Genomic DNA, 15,500 nt, shown 5'->3' with positions numbered 1-15,500 from the left:
TGGATAACTTCCACGACAAAGTAAGCAGCTCCAAGATATGAGAGTGAAGTGTCAATATAGTCAGTTCCCGATAACCATCATTTCAAAAGTGAATATTTTTTCTGCCATGTTTTAAACTGTACATTTAAATGTACATTAATTAAATTAAGTTAAACTGTAAATGGTCACTGTACATACTTTCCAAATGAAGAGTTTTGTTAAATGTAAAGATTACTTGGTGAAAATGGCTTTTGTCTCCACTGGTTATGATGCCAAGGTTCGGTGACACTTCCACATTTTGAAAAGTTTCATTCACCATCAACACATTTGACAGGAAATGTGAACATTATAACTTTTGACTGTTTGGTGACAGTAGTTTGTTTCTTCCTAATACCACATGTGGTGTTAGATAAAGATCTTCCAGATAAAGGGATTGATTCTCCTTGCTATATTCAAAGGAGGCCATTGTAAATTTAATTATCATTCCATGGAACTGTCAGATAAAAAGCCCACCGAGATTGACTGGGTACATCAGGCTGCTTCCTTACCCTAACGGCACAAATATCTGTGTTACCAGCCTATTTAATAATTGCTAAGACGCTAAAATTCAAATGACAGGAAAAGGACTTCCTTTGTTAGTTTTAAATGCATAAAATTCCAACTCCACACACGCTAGGCAGCTTCCAGAATTTAAAGCAATGACCGACTCCTGACTGTCCCAAACTTTAATTTCATGTCATTCTTGCACAACAATTTTTTAAAATATCAGAATGTTTGCCCTGGTATTGGTGTTGTCTTGGTTTGTTATTGTCATGTGTACTGAGATACAATGAAAAACCTTTGTTTGAGTGCCATCCCGACAGATCATGTCATACATAAGTACACTGAGGTGAAAAAGAAACAATGCAGAATATAGTGTGAGCAGCTACAGAGAAAGCACAGTGGAGGTAAACAAAGTGCAAGGGCAGATTGGGAAATCAAGAATTCATCTTTAGCGTACAAGAGGTCTGTTCAAGTCTGACAACAACAGGATAGAAGCTGTCCTTGAGTCTGGCGGTAGGTGCTTTCAAGCTTCTGCCTGACAGGAGAGGGTAGGAGAGAGGATGACAGGGTTGGGAAGGGTCTTTGATTATGTTGGTTGCTTTACCAAAGCAGCAGAAAGTGTAGACAGAGTCAATAGAGGGGATGCTGGTTTGCGTAATGTACAGGGTTGCATTTACAACCCTCTGCAATTTCTTGTGGTCTTGGGCACATCAGTTACCATACCAAGCTGTGATGCATCCTGGATAGGATGCTTTCTGTGGTGCATGTGTAAAAATTGTTAAGAGTCATCTGGGCCATGTCAGATTTCTTTATCCTTATGAGAAAGTCTATGTGTTGGTACACTTTTTTGGCCATAGCATCAACATAGAGAGACCAGCACAAATTGTTGGTGATATTTACACCTAGGAACTTGAAGCTCTCAACCAACTCCACCTCAGCACCATTGATACATACAGGGGCGTGTACTCTGCCCCACTTCTTGAAGTCAATGACGAATTCGTACATTTTGCTGACAGTGATGGAGTGATTGTTGTCTTGGCACCATGCCACTAGGCTCTCTATCTCCTTCCTGTATTCCACTTCATCATTGTTTGAGATTCGGCCCACTATGGTGGTGTGATCTGCGATCTTGTAAATGGAGTTAGAGCAGAATTTGGCCAGACAATCTGGAGTGTATAGGGAGTATAGTAAGGGGCCAAGGACACAGCCTTGCCCTGCCAATTATCATAAGAAATTTGAAGAATTCTTGCTCAACTTTCCAGAAATAAAACCATACAACAGGTTTTTCCAATGTGCACTGTAGTATGCCTCAGTACTGGTAAACTACATAATTATATACATGATCATAACCTGTATTATCACTCTCCTATTATCCAAGTTTCCGACATTAATATCTGAATTAAGCTTCAGTCTCCCTGGAGCTACTTGACATGTGCAACAGTAGGATAATCTCCTTGCCCAATGCCAATTTTCAACTTCCATGAGGTACCAACCCAAAGAAGCATTTGACCAATATTCAACATTTACCTTAAGCAACCATCCCACTGCTACTCCACTCCTCTGCTTTTCCACATCCTCCAAAGTTATTTATTAAATTCATTAGCTTTCCCAGAGAAAAGCTGAACAGTGGAGAAATCACTTGGTGGATCTAAAAATGTTTATTATCTAAAAACTCTTCAATTTTATTTACTCAATTTTTGGAATTTGAGTGTCACTGGCAAGCCATCATTTATTGTCCATGCATAATTGCCCTTGAGAAGGTGGTGGCTATCTGCCTGCTGAATCATTGCAATCTTTGTGGTGGAAGTACTCCCTCCATGCTGCCGGAGAGGGAGTTCCAGGACTGAGACCCAGTGATAAGGAAGGAACAGTGATTGTTTCCAAGTCTAGTTTGCAGATGATACCACCGTTGTAGGCCGTATCTCAAACAGCGATGAGTCAGAGTACAGGAAGGAGATAGAGAGCTTAGTGGAATGGTGTCATGACAACAACCTTTCCCTCAATGTCAACAAAACTAAAGAGCTGGTCATTGACTTCAGGAAAGGGGGTGGTGTACATGCACCTGTCTACATCAATGGTGCTGCGGTCAAGAGGGTTGAGAGCTTCAAGTTCCTGGGAGTGAACATCACCAACAGCCTGTCCTGGTCAAAACACGTAAATGCCACAGCCAAGAAAGCTCACCAGTGCCTCTACTTCCTCAGGAGGCTGAAGAAATTTGGTTTGTCCCCTTTGACTCTCACCAACTTTTACCAATGCACCATAGAAAGCATCCTATCTGGATGTATCACGGCTTGGTACGGCAACTGCTCTGCCCAAGACCACAAGAAGCTGCAGGGAGTTGTGGACACAGCCCAGCGCATCACAGACACCAGCCTCCCCTCCTTGGACTGTCTTTACCTCTCGTTGTCTTGGTGTAGCAGCCAGCATAATCAAAGACCCCACCCACCCGGGACATTCTCTCTTCTCTCCTCTTCCATCGGGTAGAAGATACAGGGGCCTGAGGGCACGTACCACCAGACTTAAGGTCAGCTTCTACCCCACTGTGATAAGACTATTCAACTGTTCCCTTATACAATGAGATGGACTATGACCTCATGATCTACCTTGTTGTGACCTTGCACCTTATTGCACTGCACTTTCTCTATAGCTGTGACACTTTACTCTGTACTGTTATTGTTTTTACCTGTACTACATCAATGCACTCTGTACTAACTCAATGTAACTGCACTGTGTAATGAATTAACCTGTACAATCAGTTTGTAAGACAAGTTTTTCACTGTACCTCGGTACAAGTGACAATAATAAACCAATACCAATACCAATAGTTGATTTGCAAATTGAAGGGAAACCTGCCAGTGTCTGCTGCCCTTGTTCTTCTTGATGTTAAGAGTTGCAGGTTTGGGAATTCCTGTGATTATTCGCGATGCATTTTATGGACATACTGCAGCCACTGTACATAGTGGTTGGTGAGGCACCAATCAGAAAGCTTCTTTATCTTGGATGGCGGCAAGCTTCTTGAGAGTTGGTTGGTGGCCCTCCGTTCATCCAGACAGGTGGAGGGTACTCCGCTCACTCCTAACTTGTGCCATTTAGATGATGCAGATTCTTGATATGATCTGGAGTGAATCAAATTGGTTGCAGGCTGACTTCTGTGATGGTGGGGATCTCAAGAGGAGGCCAAGATGGATGACCCACTCTTCACTTCTGGCCAAAAGTGCTTGTGAATGCAGCAGCCTTTTCTATACTGCTGATATAATGGGTTGCGTCTTGCCAACACTGATCCACCAACTCACACCCATGTCCCTGAACTCCACACCTACTAAATATCCTTATCACTGACAAGCCTTGTATGTTCTGCAGGGCCTCTGTCTAAAGGTCCTGTTCCGTTGTAAATGGAGATCTTGTACATGGTGTTGGGGGCATTTTAAAACTCTTCTGGCTACAGACCATTTTTCCTGTAATCCATGATACAATTATTAATGTTTGCAGTTTCAATTTTGAGAACCAAAGATTGTTCATGAACAGCACTCAAAGTGAAGCCAATGATAAAAAAAACACATGAAAACAGAAAATGCTGGAAACACCCTGCAGGTTAGGCAGCAACTATTTCAATGGATGTCATCTGATAGCTGAGTGTTTCCAGCTTTTTCTGTTTTTATTTTAGATTTCCAGCATTCAGTTTTTTTTTATTTTCAATGAAAAACATGCTTGGGTCAGGGTTGAGAGCCTATACAATAATTGGGGAAAATCAACTATGAGTTTGATGAAAAATGGCAGCTCCATAATCTGCTCTTCTGGCTTTAAAGAGCATCTATGATGACATGAAGCACAGAAGTTCCAATACAAATGTAAGATCAGAATCTTTGCCATTTTCACATTATTCTGCTGCCTGGTGATTTCAGGGCGATTTCCATTTCAGGGGACTTGGTTTGTATGACATCCAAGCAAGCTTGTCACCAAACTCCGAGACCTAGGACTCAACACCTCCCTCTGTAACTGGATCCTTGACTTTCTAACAAACAGACCACAATCAGTGAGGATAGGTAGCAATACCTCCGGCATGATTATTCTCAGCACTGGTGCCCCACAAGGCTGCATCCTCAGCCCTCTACTCTACTCCTTATACACTCACGACTGTGTGGCCAGATTCTGCTCTAACTCCATCTACAAGTTTGCAGATGATACCACCGTTGTAGGCCGTATCTCAAACAGCAATGAGTTGGAGTACAGGAAGGAGATAGAGAGCTTAGTGGAATGGTGTCATGACAACAACCTTTCCCTCAATGTCAACAAAACTAAAGAGCTGGTCATTGACTTCAGGAAAGGGGGTGGTGTACATGCACCTGTCTACATCATTGGTGCTGAGGTCGAGAGGGTTGAGAGCTTCAAGTTCCTGGGTGTGAACATCACCAACAGCCTGTCCTGGTCAAAACACGTAGATGCCACGGCCAAGAAAGCTCACCAGTGCCTCTACTTCCTCAGGAGGCTAAAGAAATTTGGTTTGTCCCCTTTGACTCTCACCAACTTTTACAGATGCACCATAGAAAGCATCCTATCTGGATGTATCACGTCTTGGTACAGCAACTGCTCTGTCCAAGACCGCAAGAAGCTGCAGAGAGCTCTGGACACAGCCCAGTGCATCACGGACAACAGCCTCCCCTCCTTGGACTCTGTCTTTATCTCTCGTTGTCTTGGTGAAGCAGCCAGGATAATCAAAGACCCCACCCACCTGGGACATTCTCTCTTCTCTCCTCTTCCATCGGGTAGAAGATACAGGAGTCTGAGGGCATGTACCACCAGACTTAAGGACAGCTTCTACCCCACTGTGATAAGACTATTCAACGGTTCCCTTATACAATGAGATGGACTATGACCTCATGATCTACCTTGTTGTGACCTTGCACCTTATTGCACTGCACTTTCTCTGTAGCTGTGCCACTTTACTCTGTACTGTTATTGTTTTTACCTGTACTACATCAATGCACTCTGTACTAACTCAATGTAACTGCACTGTGTAATGAATTGACCTGTATGATCGGTTTGTAAGACAAGCTTTTCACTGTACCTCGGTACAAGTGACAATAATAAACCAATACCAATATAAGAGGTGCTCAGCACTAGTGTTTCCAACTATCACATCAAAACATTGTTTGACAGTCAAATAACCAAATGCAGAGGGTCATCATACAAAAAGCTGGAGGATCTCAGTGGGTCAGGCAGCATCTATGGAGTGAAATGGACAGTCAATGTTTCAGGTCGAGACCCTTCATTGGTCAGATGAAGATGAACAACACTGCTATGTGGTTTGCATATGAAAAGTAATGGACTGAATAACAATATAATCTCAATAGACAGTGAAAATCCCAAGCAAACATGCAACTTATTTGGTCATTGTAAACAGATGCATTTATTATAAACTGACATTTGACAATTGTGGAATGCAATGGCCAATACAGCAGTAGGTTATTGAAAGCCTATAGGATTTGTATTAAACAGAAGCCCTAATCATCATCCTTTTTAAGGACATGGGCTTGACATCCAACTACAAAGTCTGAGTGCTATTGCATTTTTTCTACAACAGATGGTCAGCCTTGCTCATTAAGTCAGTTGCTGGTACCTTGGTTGAGGCATATCTACTGAGGCAAGATTTTTGGATGTGTTAAACAAAAGCCACTTCACTGGCAAAAGATGTGCCAATGTGATGAGGCTGCCTATTGTTCACCATCTTCCTCTTCCTGAACATAACTGATCTCAAAGTACACACTGCACATATAAACTGGTGCAAACATAAATCTCCATCAAAGCTATCAGAAGCAGGAGTACACCCAACAACAATGATTACAGATCACAAGAGCACTTGCAAATCTATGTACAATCTGCCTTCTGGCTCTCCTTCTTAGGCAGACCCTCAAGATTGAGGATGACTCGATCCACTCCAATTCTGTGTGCTCTGACACGGCTGATGAGGCTAGTGTGGGACCCGCACACTGTGTCACAGCTGGGGCTAGAGGTATTCAGTGGGACAGGCAGATGGGTAGGGTTTAAGTGCATGGAGAACACAGAAGACCAGTGTAAATGAATAAACGCATCAACTCCTAAATTACTCACCATCTAGCTATAGTTTAAAGTTATTGGTTACAGAATCAAAAAAAAACAAGTGTGCTGATACCTTCACCATATCCAACATATAGTTTTCTGCCTTCTACTGCCAGCTTTTTCCTTTGGAAGGACATTAGTTTATCATTCACAGAAGTGAATGAGCATTTATTGTCCATTGAATCTCACGTAGCCCCTAGTGGCAAAAGCAAGAACTACAGTAGTACAGAAGTTCTGGTTCGTAAATACAGGTTGGTCTGGGTTACAGAAGGCCTGACTTACAGAAATCCAGTTTTATGCAAATTCTCCCAGACTCTGGTCTCAGGTATAGTACCCGAATCTCTTTACCAGGAAACAATGCAGAGATCACCCATAGAAAAAGTCAATGGCCTCCAAATAAGATCAAACATTATAAACCCCAAGCCAACTCTCATTAGCGCATACTTTCTTTTATTAACCTGCCAATAGTTTATTCACTGATACAGATCAGCTCCTCCCATCACTTCACCCATGCTGCATTCAGACTATCATTTGTCACAGTTAACTTGCTGGTAACGACTCCCATCACCTACACTGACCTTCCCCGGTGTACTCTTTGCAAATCAGTCCCCAAGGGCTGTTGAGGCTAAAGATTTCGCATCACAAATTTGGCGAAAATTGTTCGTTTCTGACATACAAAATATTCGGTTTAAGGACAATGCTCAGGCACAGAACCCTTAGGTGACCCCAGGATCTCTTGTATTTGAAGGCACAAGAGACGCAGATGCTGGATTATGGAGCAGCAAACAAAAAGCTGGATGAACTCAGCAGGTCAGGCAGCATCTATTAAGACAAATGGACATTCAATGTTAAAGGACGGGACCCTTCATCTATCAAAGGAAGGGTCTCAACCTGAAACATCGACTGTCCATTTCTCTCCATAGATGCTGCCTGACCTGATGAGTTCCTCCAGCTTTTTGTGTGATGACCCTCTGTATTTAGTTATTTGACTGTCATACAATGATTTATTTTTTTAAACCCAATGGATCCAATCCATAAAAGATGCAATACCAAATACGACTCTATTTCTAATTGCGAATCATGGATGAAGCAAGATAAGGTAGCTGAACTGGAAACATAAACTTCCAAAGCTGGTTAACAGTCTTCCAAAGTTTCTCAAATTCCTCAATTTCACATCAGGAACTAGCAGTCTGAAAATAACGTTATGATGAACTGCTGATGTACAAGACTGAGCAAAGCCTGGTAATGAGGAATGGAAGGGTGCTCAGACACGGGCAAAGCATAAGGAGCTTGCATCTTAGTGTACACCACATCCATCTCACAATCTGAATATTTTAAAAATTGAAACAAAATATGGTTATTCTTTGTGCCTCAGGAGCTTTGATGGCATCATTCTGCTAACAGCCCGGGTCACATTCCAATGTGATAGAATGCATTACTCAGTAATATTGGAATAGCCTGTGCTTTATGGTGCAATCCTGATTAGGGTGCTTCATAAAACTGAAGCAGCACTAATGGTGGTTCACATTGAATTCTGCACATATTGAATGAAGTTATTTAAATGATCACAGGCCAAAGGAACCAGGATCAAATATTTAATTAAAGAGATTTAAGTTAGCACTCTCAATGTTTCTGAAGCCACTTTTGATTTGTGTTTGTTAGCAATTTTGATCCAGGTCAAAACATCCTGCAGACTATATCCAACCTGCAGGACAGATATGTCCTCCTCTCAGTCCCACTCCTGCCATCTGGCCACTTGCCAAACCACTGCCCCCAATGTAGTTTAAGACCCAAGGTAGGACTCCACTCCAACAGCTTTCTGCCAGGGTCTCCAGGGACCTCATCTGAAACTGGGCCCCACTCTCCAAGACTCTAAACCCAACGCTAATTCAGAGACTAGGGATCCAGTAGCCACTTGGGGCTTAATCCATTCGTCTGGACCAGAGTCCAACACAAGCCTGTGTCTAGCTCATGACCCAGGTATGCACTGGTCTGTTACTCTAAAAATGAAGGATCATCAATGAATTTTGGAATGAGCAAATGAAATTAGTTATTTGCTTGTGTGGAGACATAGACCAGAACAAAACAATCCATTTCTGTATTGTAAGTTGTATCAATATGCATGCAAGCCAAAATTCATATCAAACCCCAGCTCACTTCCTTCAGATAATTCAAATGTTAAAAAAAAATTATCATCAGGGGTCATGCTCAGGAATTACACTAAACACTCCACTGCTTCTTGTTGAAGCCTCTCCTACAGTTTACACAGGACACTGAAAAAGAATTACTATTACCCACATTGTGACTCTTCAGAAACACAGGAAAACCTGGTATATTTTTCCCCCTTTTGCACAACAAGATTGGTTTATAGTAAAGTAACTTAACTGTAGAATTAAAAATATCATTTTCTTCTTTCACTCATCCAGATGTGTTCTCAAAAGAATTATAGTACCCACCCATTGTCAAAAGGAAACTTACTGGTATACCCATCTGCGTTATTGTACCTGCATTTTGTTTACGTTGGGAAAATCACCAGCAGAGATATTATGTTCCTGCTGGAGGTTCATATATATCTCTGGAAGTCTACTTATCATTTCTCTTTTCTTGGCATCTTTTCCAAACATAGCTGGCATCTCTTTCTTTAAGTAACTGATGATGTAGGCATGAACCTAGAAAACAACATAGATAACAATTAGGGAATATATTAAATGTTTAGTGTGTTTATTTTTTCCTCCAAAATATACTTCTAAAACTTGTAAATATCACCACATTACAAGATAGATCATTCCATTTTTATGATTAACATATTTTCACATCATCATCTTTTCCCATGCATATTCTATGACAAATAGTCCAAGGGCCTTACACAGAGATTCCAGCCCCTGTGTGAAATGGGAGGGAGAGCCATAAATTGGCCCCTTTTCTCAATACAGCCTTTGCTATGGTTGCACAAGACCAGCAAGCCTAACATCTCTGGTAGGTAGGTTACTGGAGAAGATTCTGAGGGATAAGATATACATGCATCTGGAAAGACAGAGTTTAATTAAAGGCTTTGTGCATGGGAGATCACGTCTTATGAACTTGAGTGAGTTTTTTTGATGAAGTAACCAAGAAAGTCGATGAAGGAAGAGCAGGAGATGTGCTCTACATGGACTTCAGGAAGGCCTCTGATAAGGTTGCACATGGTAGGCTGTTCTGGAAGGTTAGATCGAATGGAATTCAGGGAGAGCTGGCTAATTCGATACATAATTGGCCTGATGGTAGGAAGTAGAAGGTGATGGTGCAAGGTAATTTCTCGGACTGGAGGCCCGTGAATAGTGGTGTGCCTCAGGAGTCAGTGCTGGGCCCAATTGTTGTTTGTCATCAATATCAACGATTTAGATGAGAGTGTCAAGGCATGGTTAGTAAGTTTGCAGATGACTCTAAAATAGGTGGTATCATTGACGGTGAAGAAGATTTTCAAACATTACATCAGGATCTTGATCAGATGGGTAATTGGGCTGAGGAATGACAAAATGGAGCTTAATTCAGATAAGAGCAAGGTATTGCATTTTGGAAAGACAAATTAAGGTAGGACTTTCACAGTGAACAGTAGGGCCCTGAAGAGTGTTGAAGAACAGAGGGACCTTGGAGTTCAGGTATATGGTTCCATGAAAGTGGAGTCGCAGGTAGACAGGATGGTAAAGATGGCTTTTGGCACTCTGGCCTTCATCAGTTAGGGCATTGAGTGCAGAAGATGGGAAGTTATGTTGCCGTTGTACAAGACGCTGGTGAGGCCGCAGTTGGAGTATTGTGTTCAGTTTCAGTCACTCTGCTATTGGAAAGATGTTATTAAACTGGTAAAAGTGTAGAAAAGATTGACAAGGATGTTGCCAAGACTCAAGGGACTAAGTTATAGGGAGAAGTTGGACAGGCTAGGACTTTATTCCTTGGAGCATAGCAGACTGAGAGATGATTTTATAGAGGTGTATAAAATCATGAGGGGCATAGATAGGGTGAATGCACACTATCTTGTTCTGAGGGCTAAGGAAATTAAGAACTAGAGGGCAGAGGTTTAAGGTGAGAGGGGAAAGATTCAATAGGAACTTGAGGAGAAACTCCCCCCCCCCCCCCCCCCCCCCCCCCACATAGAGGGTGGTATGTATATGTACTGAACTGCCGGGGAAGTGGTTGAGGCAGGTACAATAACAACTTTTAAAAGGCAATGGACAGGTACATGGATAGGAAAGGTTTAGGAGGTGATGGGCCAAATGTGGACAAATGGGACTAGCTTGGATGGGCATCCAAGGTCAGAATAGACCAGTAGGGCCAAAGGGGCTGCTTCCATGCTGTATGACTATGTGCGCGAGTACCCAGCACCAGATCATAGGGCATAATTGTGTCTTACACAGAAAAGACCACCATCTCTTTATAGATCTTCTTGGCAAACACACTTTCCAGAAGATGGATGAGGGTGTCAACACCAACACAGCTGCCTTCACAATGCAGTGGCACTGAGACTCTGACTGTGCATGTAGGATCTGACAAGGAGGGCCTTAGTCACCACCAACCTAGCAAGTGCTTGATGCTTATTTGACAGTTCTGGTAATGAAGGGTGCTGGCAGATGATTTTGACAGTATACTCAGTCCATACACATCTCTGCAGACACTATCATTTTTCTAGATATAATGGCTCGAGTGTCTGCTTCAATGAAGGGCAGGGAATGGGTCATACTGAATGCATTTGCACCTGATGATTAGGTTCTTTCCTGCAATTGTGAGGGAGGACCACTTCCACAATTCCAGTTTCTGTTTTTGGTTATAGAATTTGGTTATATGCTCCACTCAGTTCTTGGTGCATGCCCCAGTTCCTACAAACCATTTTCCCAGCACCTTTGGGGAATCAGACCTGACATCGAAGGGAACAATGTATCATCAGTCACTCAGCTGCTTTTGCTGCTACTAACTCTAGCCCAAGGCCAGTTCAAATTGGTCACAGATGCTCATCAGTCTGAAAGAGGATATTGATGTCATGCGCATGTACTGGGAGACTGTATTCTGAATGTTTAGAATCATCACCACTCTTATAGCTGCATCCTTCCTGCTGAACTCAGCAAAAGCATCAACATAACACACAAACAAAACAGAGAACATAGGGTATCCTTGTCCAAATCCAGATCTGATCAGGAAGCGTTCAGTTTCCCCAACCATTAAGTAGAATTGCACTCCAGACAAACACACAGTGTGTTTAATACTTAATGTACCCAGTAAAAAAAATCCATGTATACTTCCAGTCTGAGATCTTATTTCATGCCTTCATATTTTAGTCATCTTTCAATTCAAAGTTTGCATTCTAAATTGTCCTATTTACAATGGAAATAGTATGTGAATCTGTCACACCTCTCACCAATGATGGTACAGCACCTCAGCTTTGCTTTTCCCAACCCTACAGCCCTTCCTTCAAAGAAATTTCTCCCTCCCTTCCAACCTAGTTTCTTTTTCAGTTTTGTAAATTATGGATTTTCTAACTGCATTAGAACTTAAGAAATAGGAGCAGAAGTATAGCCCGTCGAGCCTGCTCCGCCATTCAATTAGATCATGGCTGATCTGGCCATGGACTCAGCTCCACCAACTTGTCTTTTCCCCATAACCCTTAATTCACCTACTATGCAAAAATGTATCTGTGTCTTAAACACATTTAATGTAGTGCAATGGTTAAGTTACTGAACTAGCAGCTAGAGCTCTGGCTCACTGATCCAAGTTAAATCCAACCCTGGCAAATGGGGAATTTAAGTAATTAAATAAACCTGCAATTTAAAAGAAATAGTAACAGCAACCATGAAACTACTCATCATCTTAAAAACTTGAACTCAGTACTTTAACTTAACTTAAACTTGTCTTAAACTCTTACTTTCCTCTTCAGTTGAGGGATGGACAACCAATGCCAACATTTCCAGATATGTCTACATCCCATGAATGAATAACAAAAAAGCCTTAGCTGATCAAGGTTTACATATGGTACAACTATGAGTTTAAAATGATGCTCGGATTACACTTCCATGACCTGGTCCAATCAACCCTGCCTGCAGTACATGCATTTTCACGTGCAGTGTCAGAGGATCATACAGTCAACAAAGAATCAAAAAAATAATGCTGTCACAGATTGTTTTATTTTTGCCAATATTTGCAGCTGAAACTGTCCACATCATCTGCAGTTTATTACAGGTAAAGCACATTGGAACAGCCTTGAGGCACTAGTTAAATGCAGGCCATTTCCTTTAATATAAACAGCTGCCCTGGGAATTTCTCCAATACACAATCCACTGTGTAGTTTCATGTCTCCTGCCACTAGCTGGTGTTCTAACTTCCTGCTCCTTTTTCTCAGCCACTGAAGCTGTTGAAATAAAAAAAAGTCTGCAAGATTTCCCGAAGGTTCAAATGACTCTGCTTCTCATTTTGTGTCAATGTTTCTACTGAATGTTTGACTTCCAGCCCAAATACTCTGCTATATTTCATCTCTCAGCTTAACTGAGTTACTCTTCAGCATCACAGGCCATTTCAATATTATGCTTTGACACCCCTAACCCTAGTGCCACATTTTTGTTTGTTTTTCTAACCAGCTAGCCACTTAACTGATATATTTTCTTCTATTCCAACTTAAAAGAATGGACAGTCTAGGGGAGAGTCCAATGTAGAAACAACACCAAGTAGAATGCCAAGAGATAGGCGAGATAATCAAGATGAAAGAAAGAGAGAAATATCTCTGATGGGGGGAGAGAAATACCTCAGGGATGGGAAAAGCGATATGGTCAAGGGCAAGAAAACACGTAGAATAATTGAGCAGCACTTATTACACAAAATAAACAGAAACAGAACAAGACAAGACAGCAAGTACAGGACAGGAAAATGCAACTCCAAGAGAGTAAATTTGAAGGTGATTGTATACCATATCGCTAAAGCTGATACACACCATATCATATGGACAACAGTGACAGAAAATAATCCTACCATCACATTAGAAATCCATAAAAAACAGAGCTAATGAATGTAGTGCGATTTATTTGCTGTCCAAAACATACTAGGCTAGATTGCTTCACCTCCTACCACAGTAGCTACCAACACGTTGATCTGATTTTCCTGACAGCAGCATTGAGCTCTCATGAGTTCAGAAACTCTCAAACTTTTCAAAAAGTGGATGGTCTCTGCCACCAGCAATCCAGGCAGTGTCAATATGAGTCAGTGCATCTGGGAATGGTGACATCACCATCTGGCTCAGCAAGGAAAGGAAAAGGTTCTCTTACTCGACAGGAGCTTAGGGAGTGGGAATGTTGTGTGGGCAGGAGCAAGAAAGTTCTTTATTCATGGTATATCCATGTTGCTGGCAACACCGGCATTTATTGTCTGTCCCTAATTGCCTGTGAGAATCAACTACATTAGAGCATCTGTAGTTACATATTGGCCAGACCAAGAATGGCAGATTTTCTTTCCCAAGGGACCCTTTTGATCTGGATGACATTTAATGAAAAACCAGGGTTTCATAATTGCGATTACTGAGACTGGCTACTTTATTTAATTAGATTTTTCTATTTAATTTTAAAACATGAATTTAAACTTCAAAGCTGCCATAGTGAGATGTAAATTCATGTCTCTGGTCCAAAACTCTGGTTACTGGTCCACTAACTCAAAAACTACACGACTGGACCACTAGAAGTATAAAATCTTGTGCCGAATTTTTAAGAAGTACATGCTTAATTTAACAATGTCTCCAACATCTAGACTGCAGAGATCACCTGGATTTCCTGTTCATTTACAGCATCCTGTTTGTGCACACAAGCAGAAAATTACACATCAAACAGCAAGGGCGCTGCAAATAAGACTTTTAATTCACAGGAATTCACCAGACATGATGTGTGGGAAGCAACTTGATGGAAAGTGCAGGAAGTGTCTGTACAGTAAAGCTGTAAATGGTGCTTGGTCTCAATCTCTAAACAGTGGCTTGTTTCCTAGGGCAGCTCCCACAGACGCAAAGGCCCTGAAATTTTCCACTGTCCTTTCCAAGTAACCTGATGTCACTCCCAGCTAAAGTGGAGAAATTAAGGTAATCAGTTTCCATGAAGACCAGTTGTAAGATTTGCTAGACAAGCTGTCAAACTCTAGGGAGTTCAGTAAGGACAGAAGAGCATAGCTGCCACAAGTATGCTGGCAAATGACATGCTGAGAAATCTGACCCACTGAATTTTACACAGGGATAGAGTCATAGTGTACTCCAGCACAAAAACAGGCCCTTTGGCCCATCTATTCCATGCCAACCTGATCTTTTGCCTAGTCCCATCTACCTGCACCCGAACCATATCCCTCCAAACCCCTCCCATCCATGTACCTATCCAAACCTCTCTTAAACGTTACAATTGAACTTCCACTAGCAGCTCGTTCCACATTCAGACCACCCTCTGAATGAAGAAGTTCCCCCTCAGATTCCCCTTATATATTTCACCTTTCACCCTAAACCTATGTCCGCTACTTCTAGTCTCACCCAACCTTAGGGGAAAAAGCCTATATGCATTCACCCTATCTATAGCCCTCAAAATTTTGTATACCTCTACAATATCTCCCCTCATTCTCCTGTGCTCCAGGAAATAAAGTCCTAACCTATTCAACCTCTCCCTATAACTCAGGTCCTTAAGTCCCGGCAGCATTCTTGTAAATTTTCTCTGCACTCTTTCAAGCTTATTGATATCTTTCCTGTAGGTAGGTGACTAGAACTGCATATAATACTCCAAATTTGGCCTCACCAACATCTTACACAACTTCAACATAACATCACAACTCCTGTACTCAATGCCCTGATTTATGAAGGTCAAAGTACCAAAAGCACTCTTTATGACCCTATCTACCTGTGATGC

The 15,500-nt window shown here is 41.8% G+C and overlaps 1 protein-coding gene across 1 annotated transcript in view; it reads right to left on the bottom strand.

The window, feature by feature from the left end:
- Nucleotides 1–15,500, bottom strand: part of LOC127571850 (EH domain-containing protein 4-like) — a 66,397-nt gene that overhangs the window by 6,002 nt on the left and 44,895 nt on the right. Inside the window, exon 5 of the mRNA XM_052018598.1 lies at nucleotides 9,123–9,287. Coding sequence (XP_051874558.1) covers nucleotides 9,123–9,287 — 165 coding nt within the window. The remainder of the gene's footprint in view (nucleotides 1–9,122; nucleotides 9,288–15,500) is intronic.

Source organism: Pristis pectinata, chromosome 1 (genome assembly GCF_009764475.1).
Source record: "Pristis pectinata isolate sPriPec2 chromosome 1, sPriPec2.1.pri, whole genome shotgun sequence".
NCBI classification, from domain to species: Eukaryota; Metazoa; Chordata; class Chondrichthyes; order Rhinopristiformes; family Pristidae; genus Pristis; species Pristis pectinata.
The sequence above is the reverse complement of the archived record's forward strand: the minus strand, read 5'-3'. Positions and strand labels throughout refer to the sequence as shown.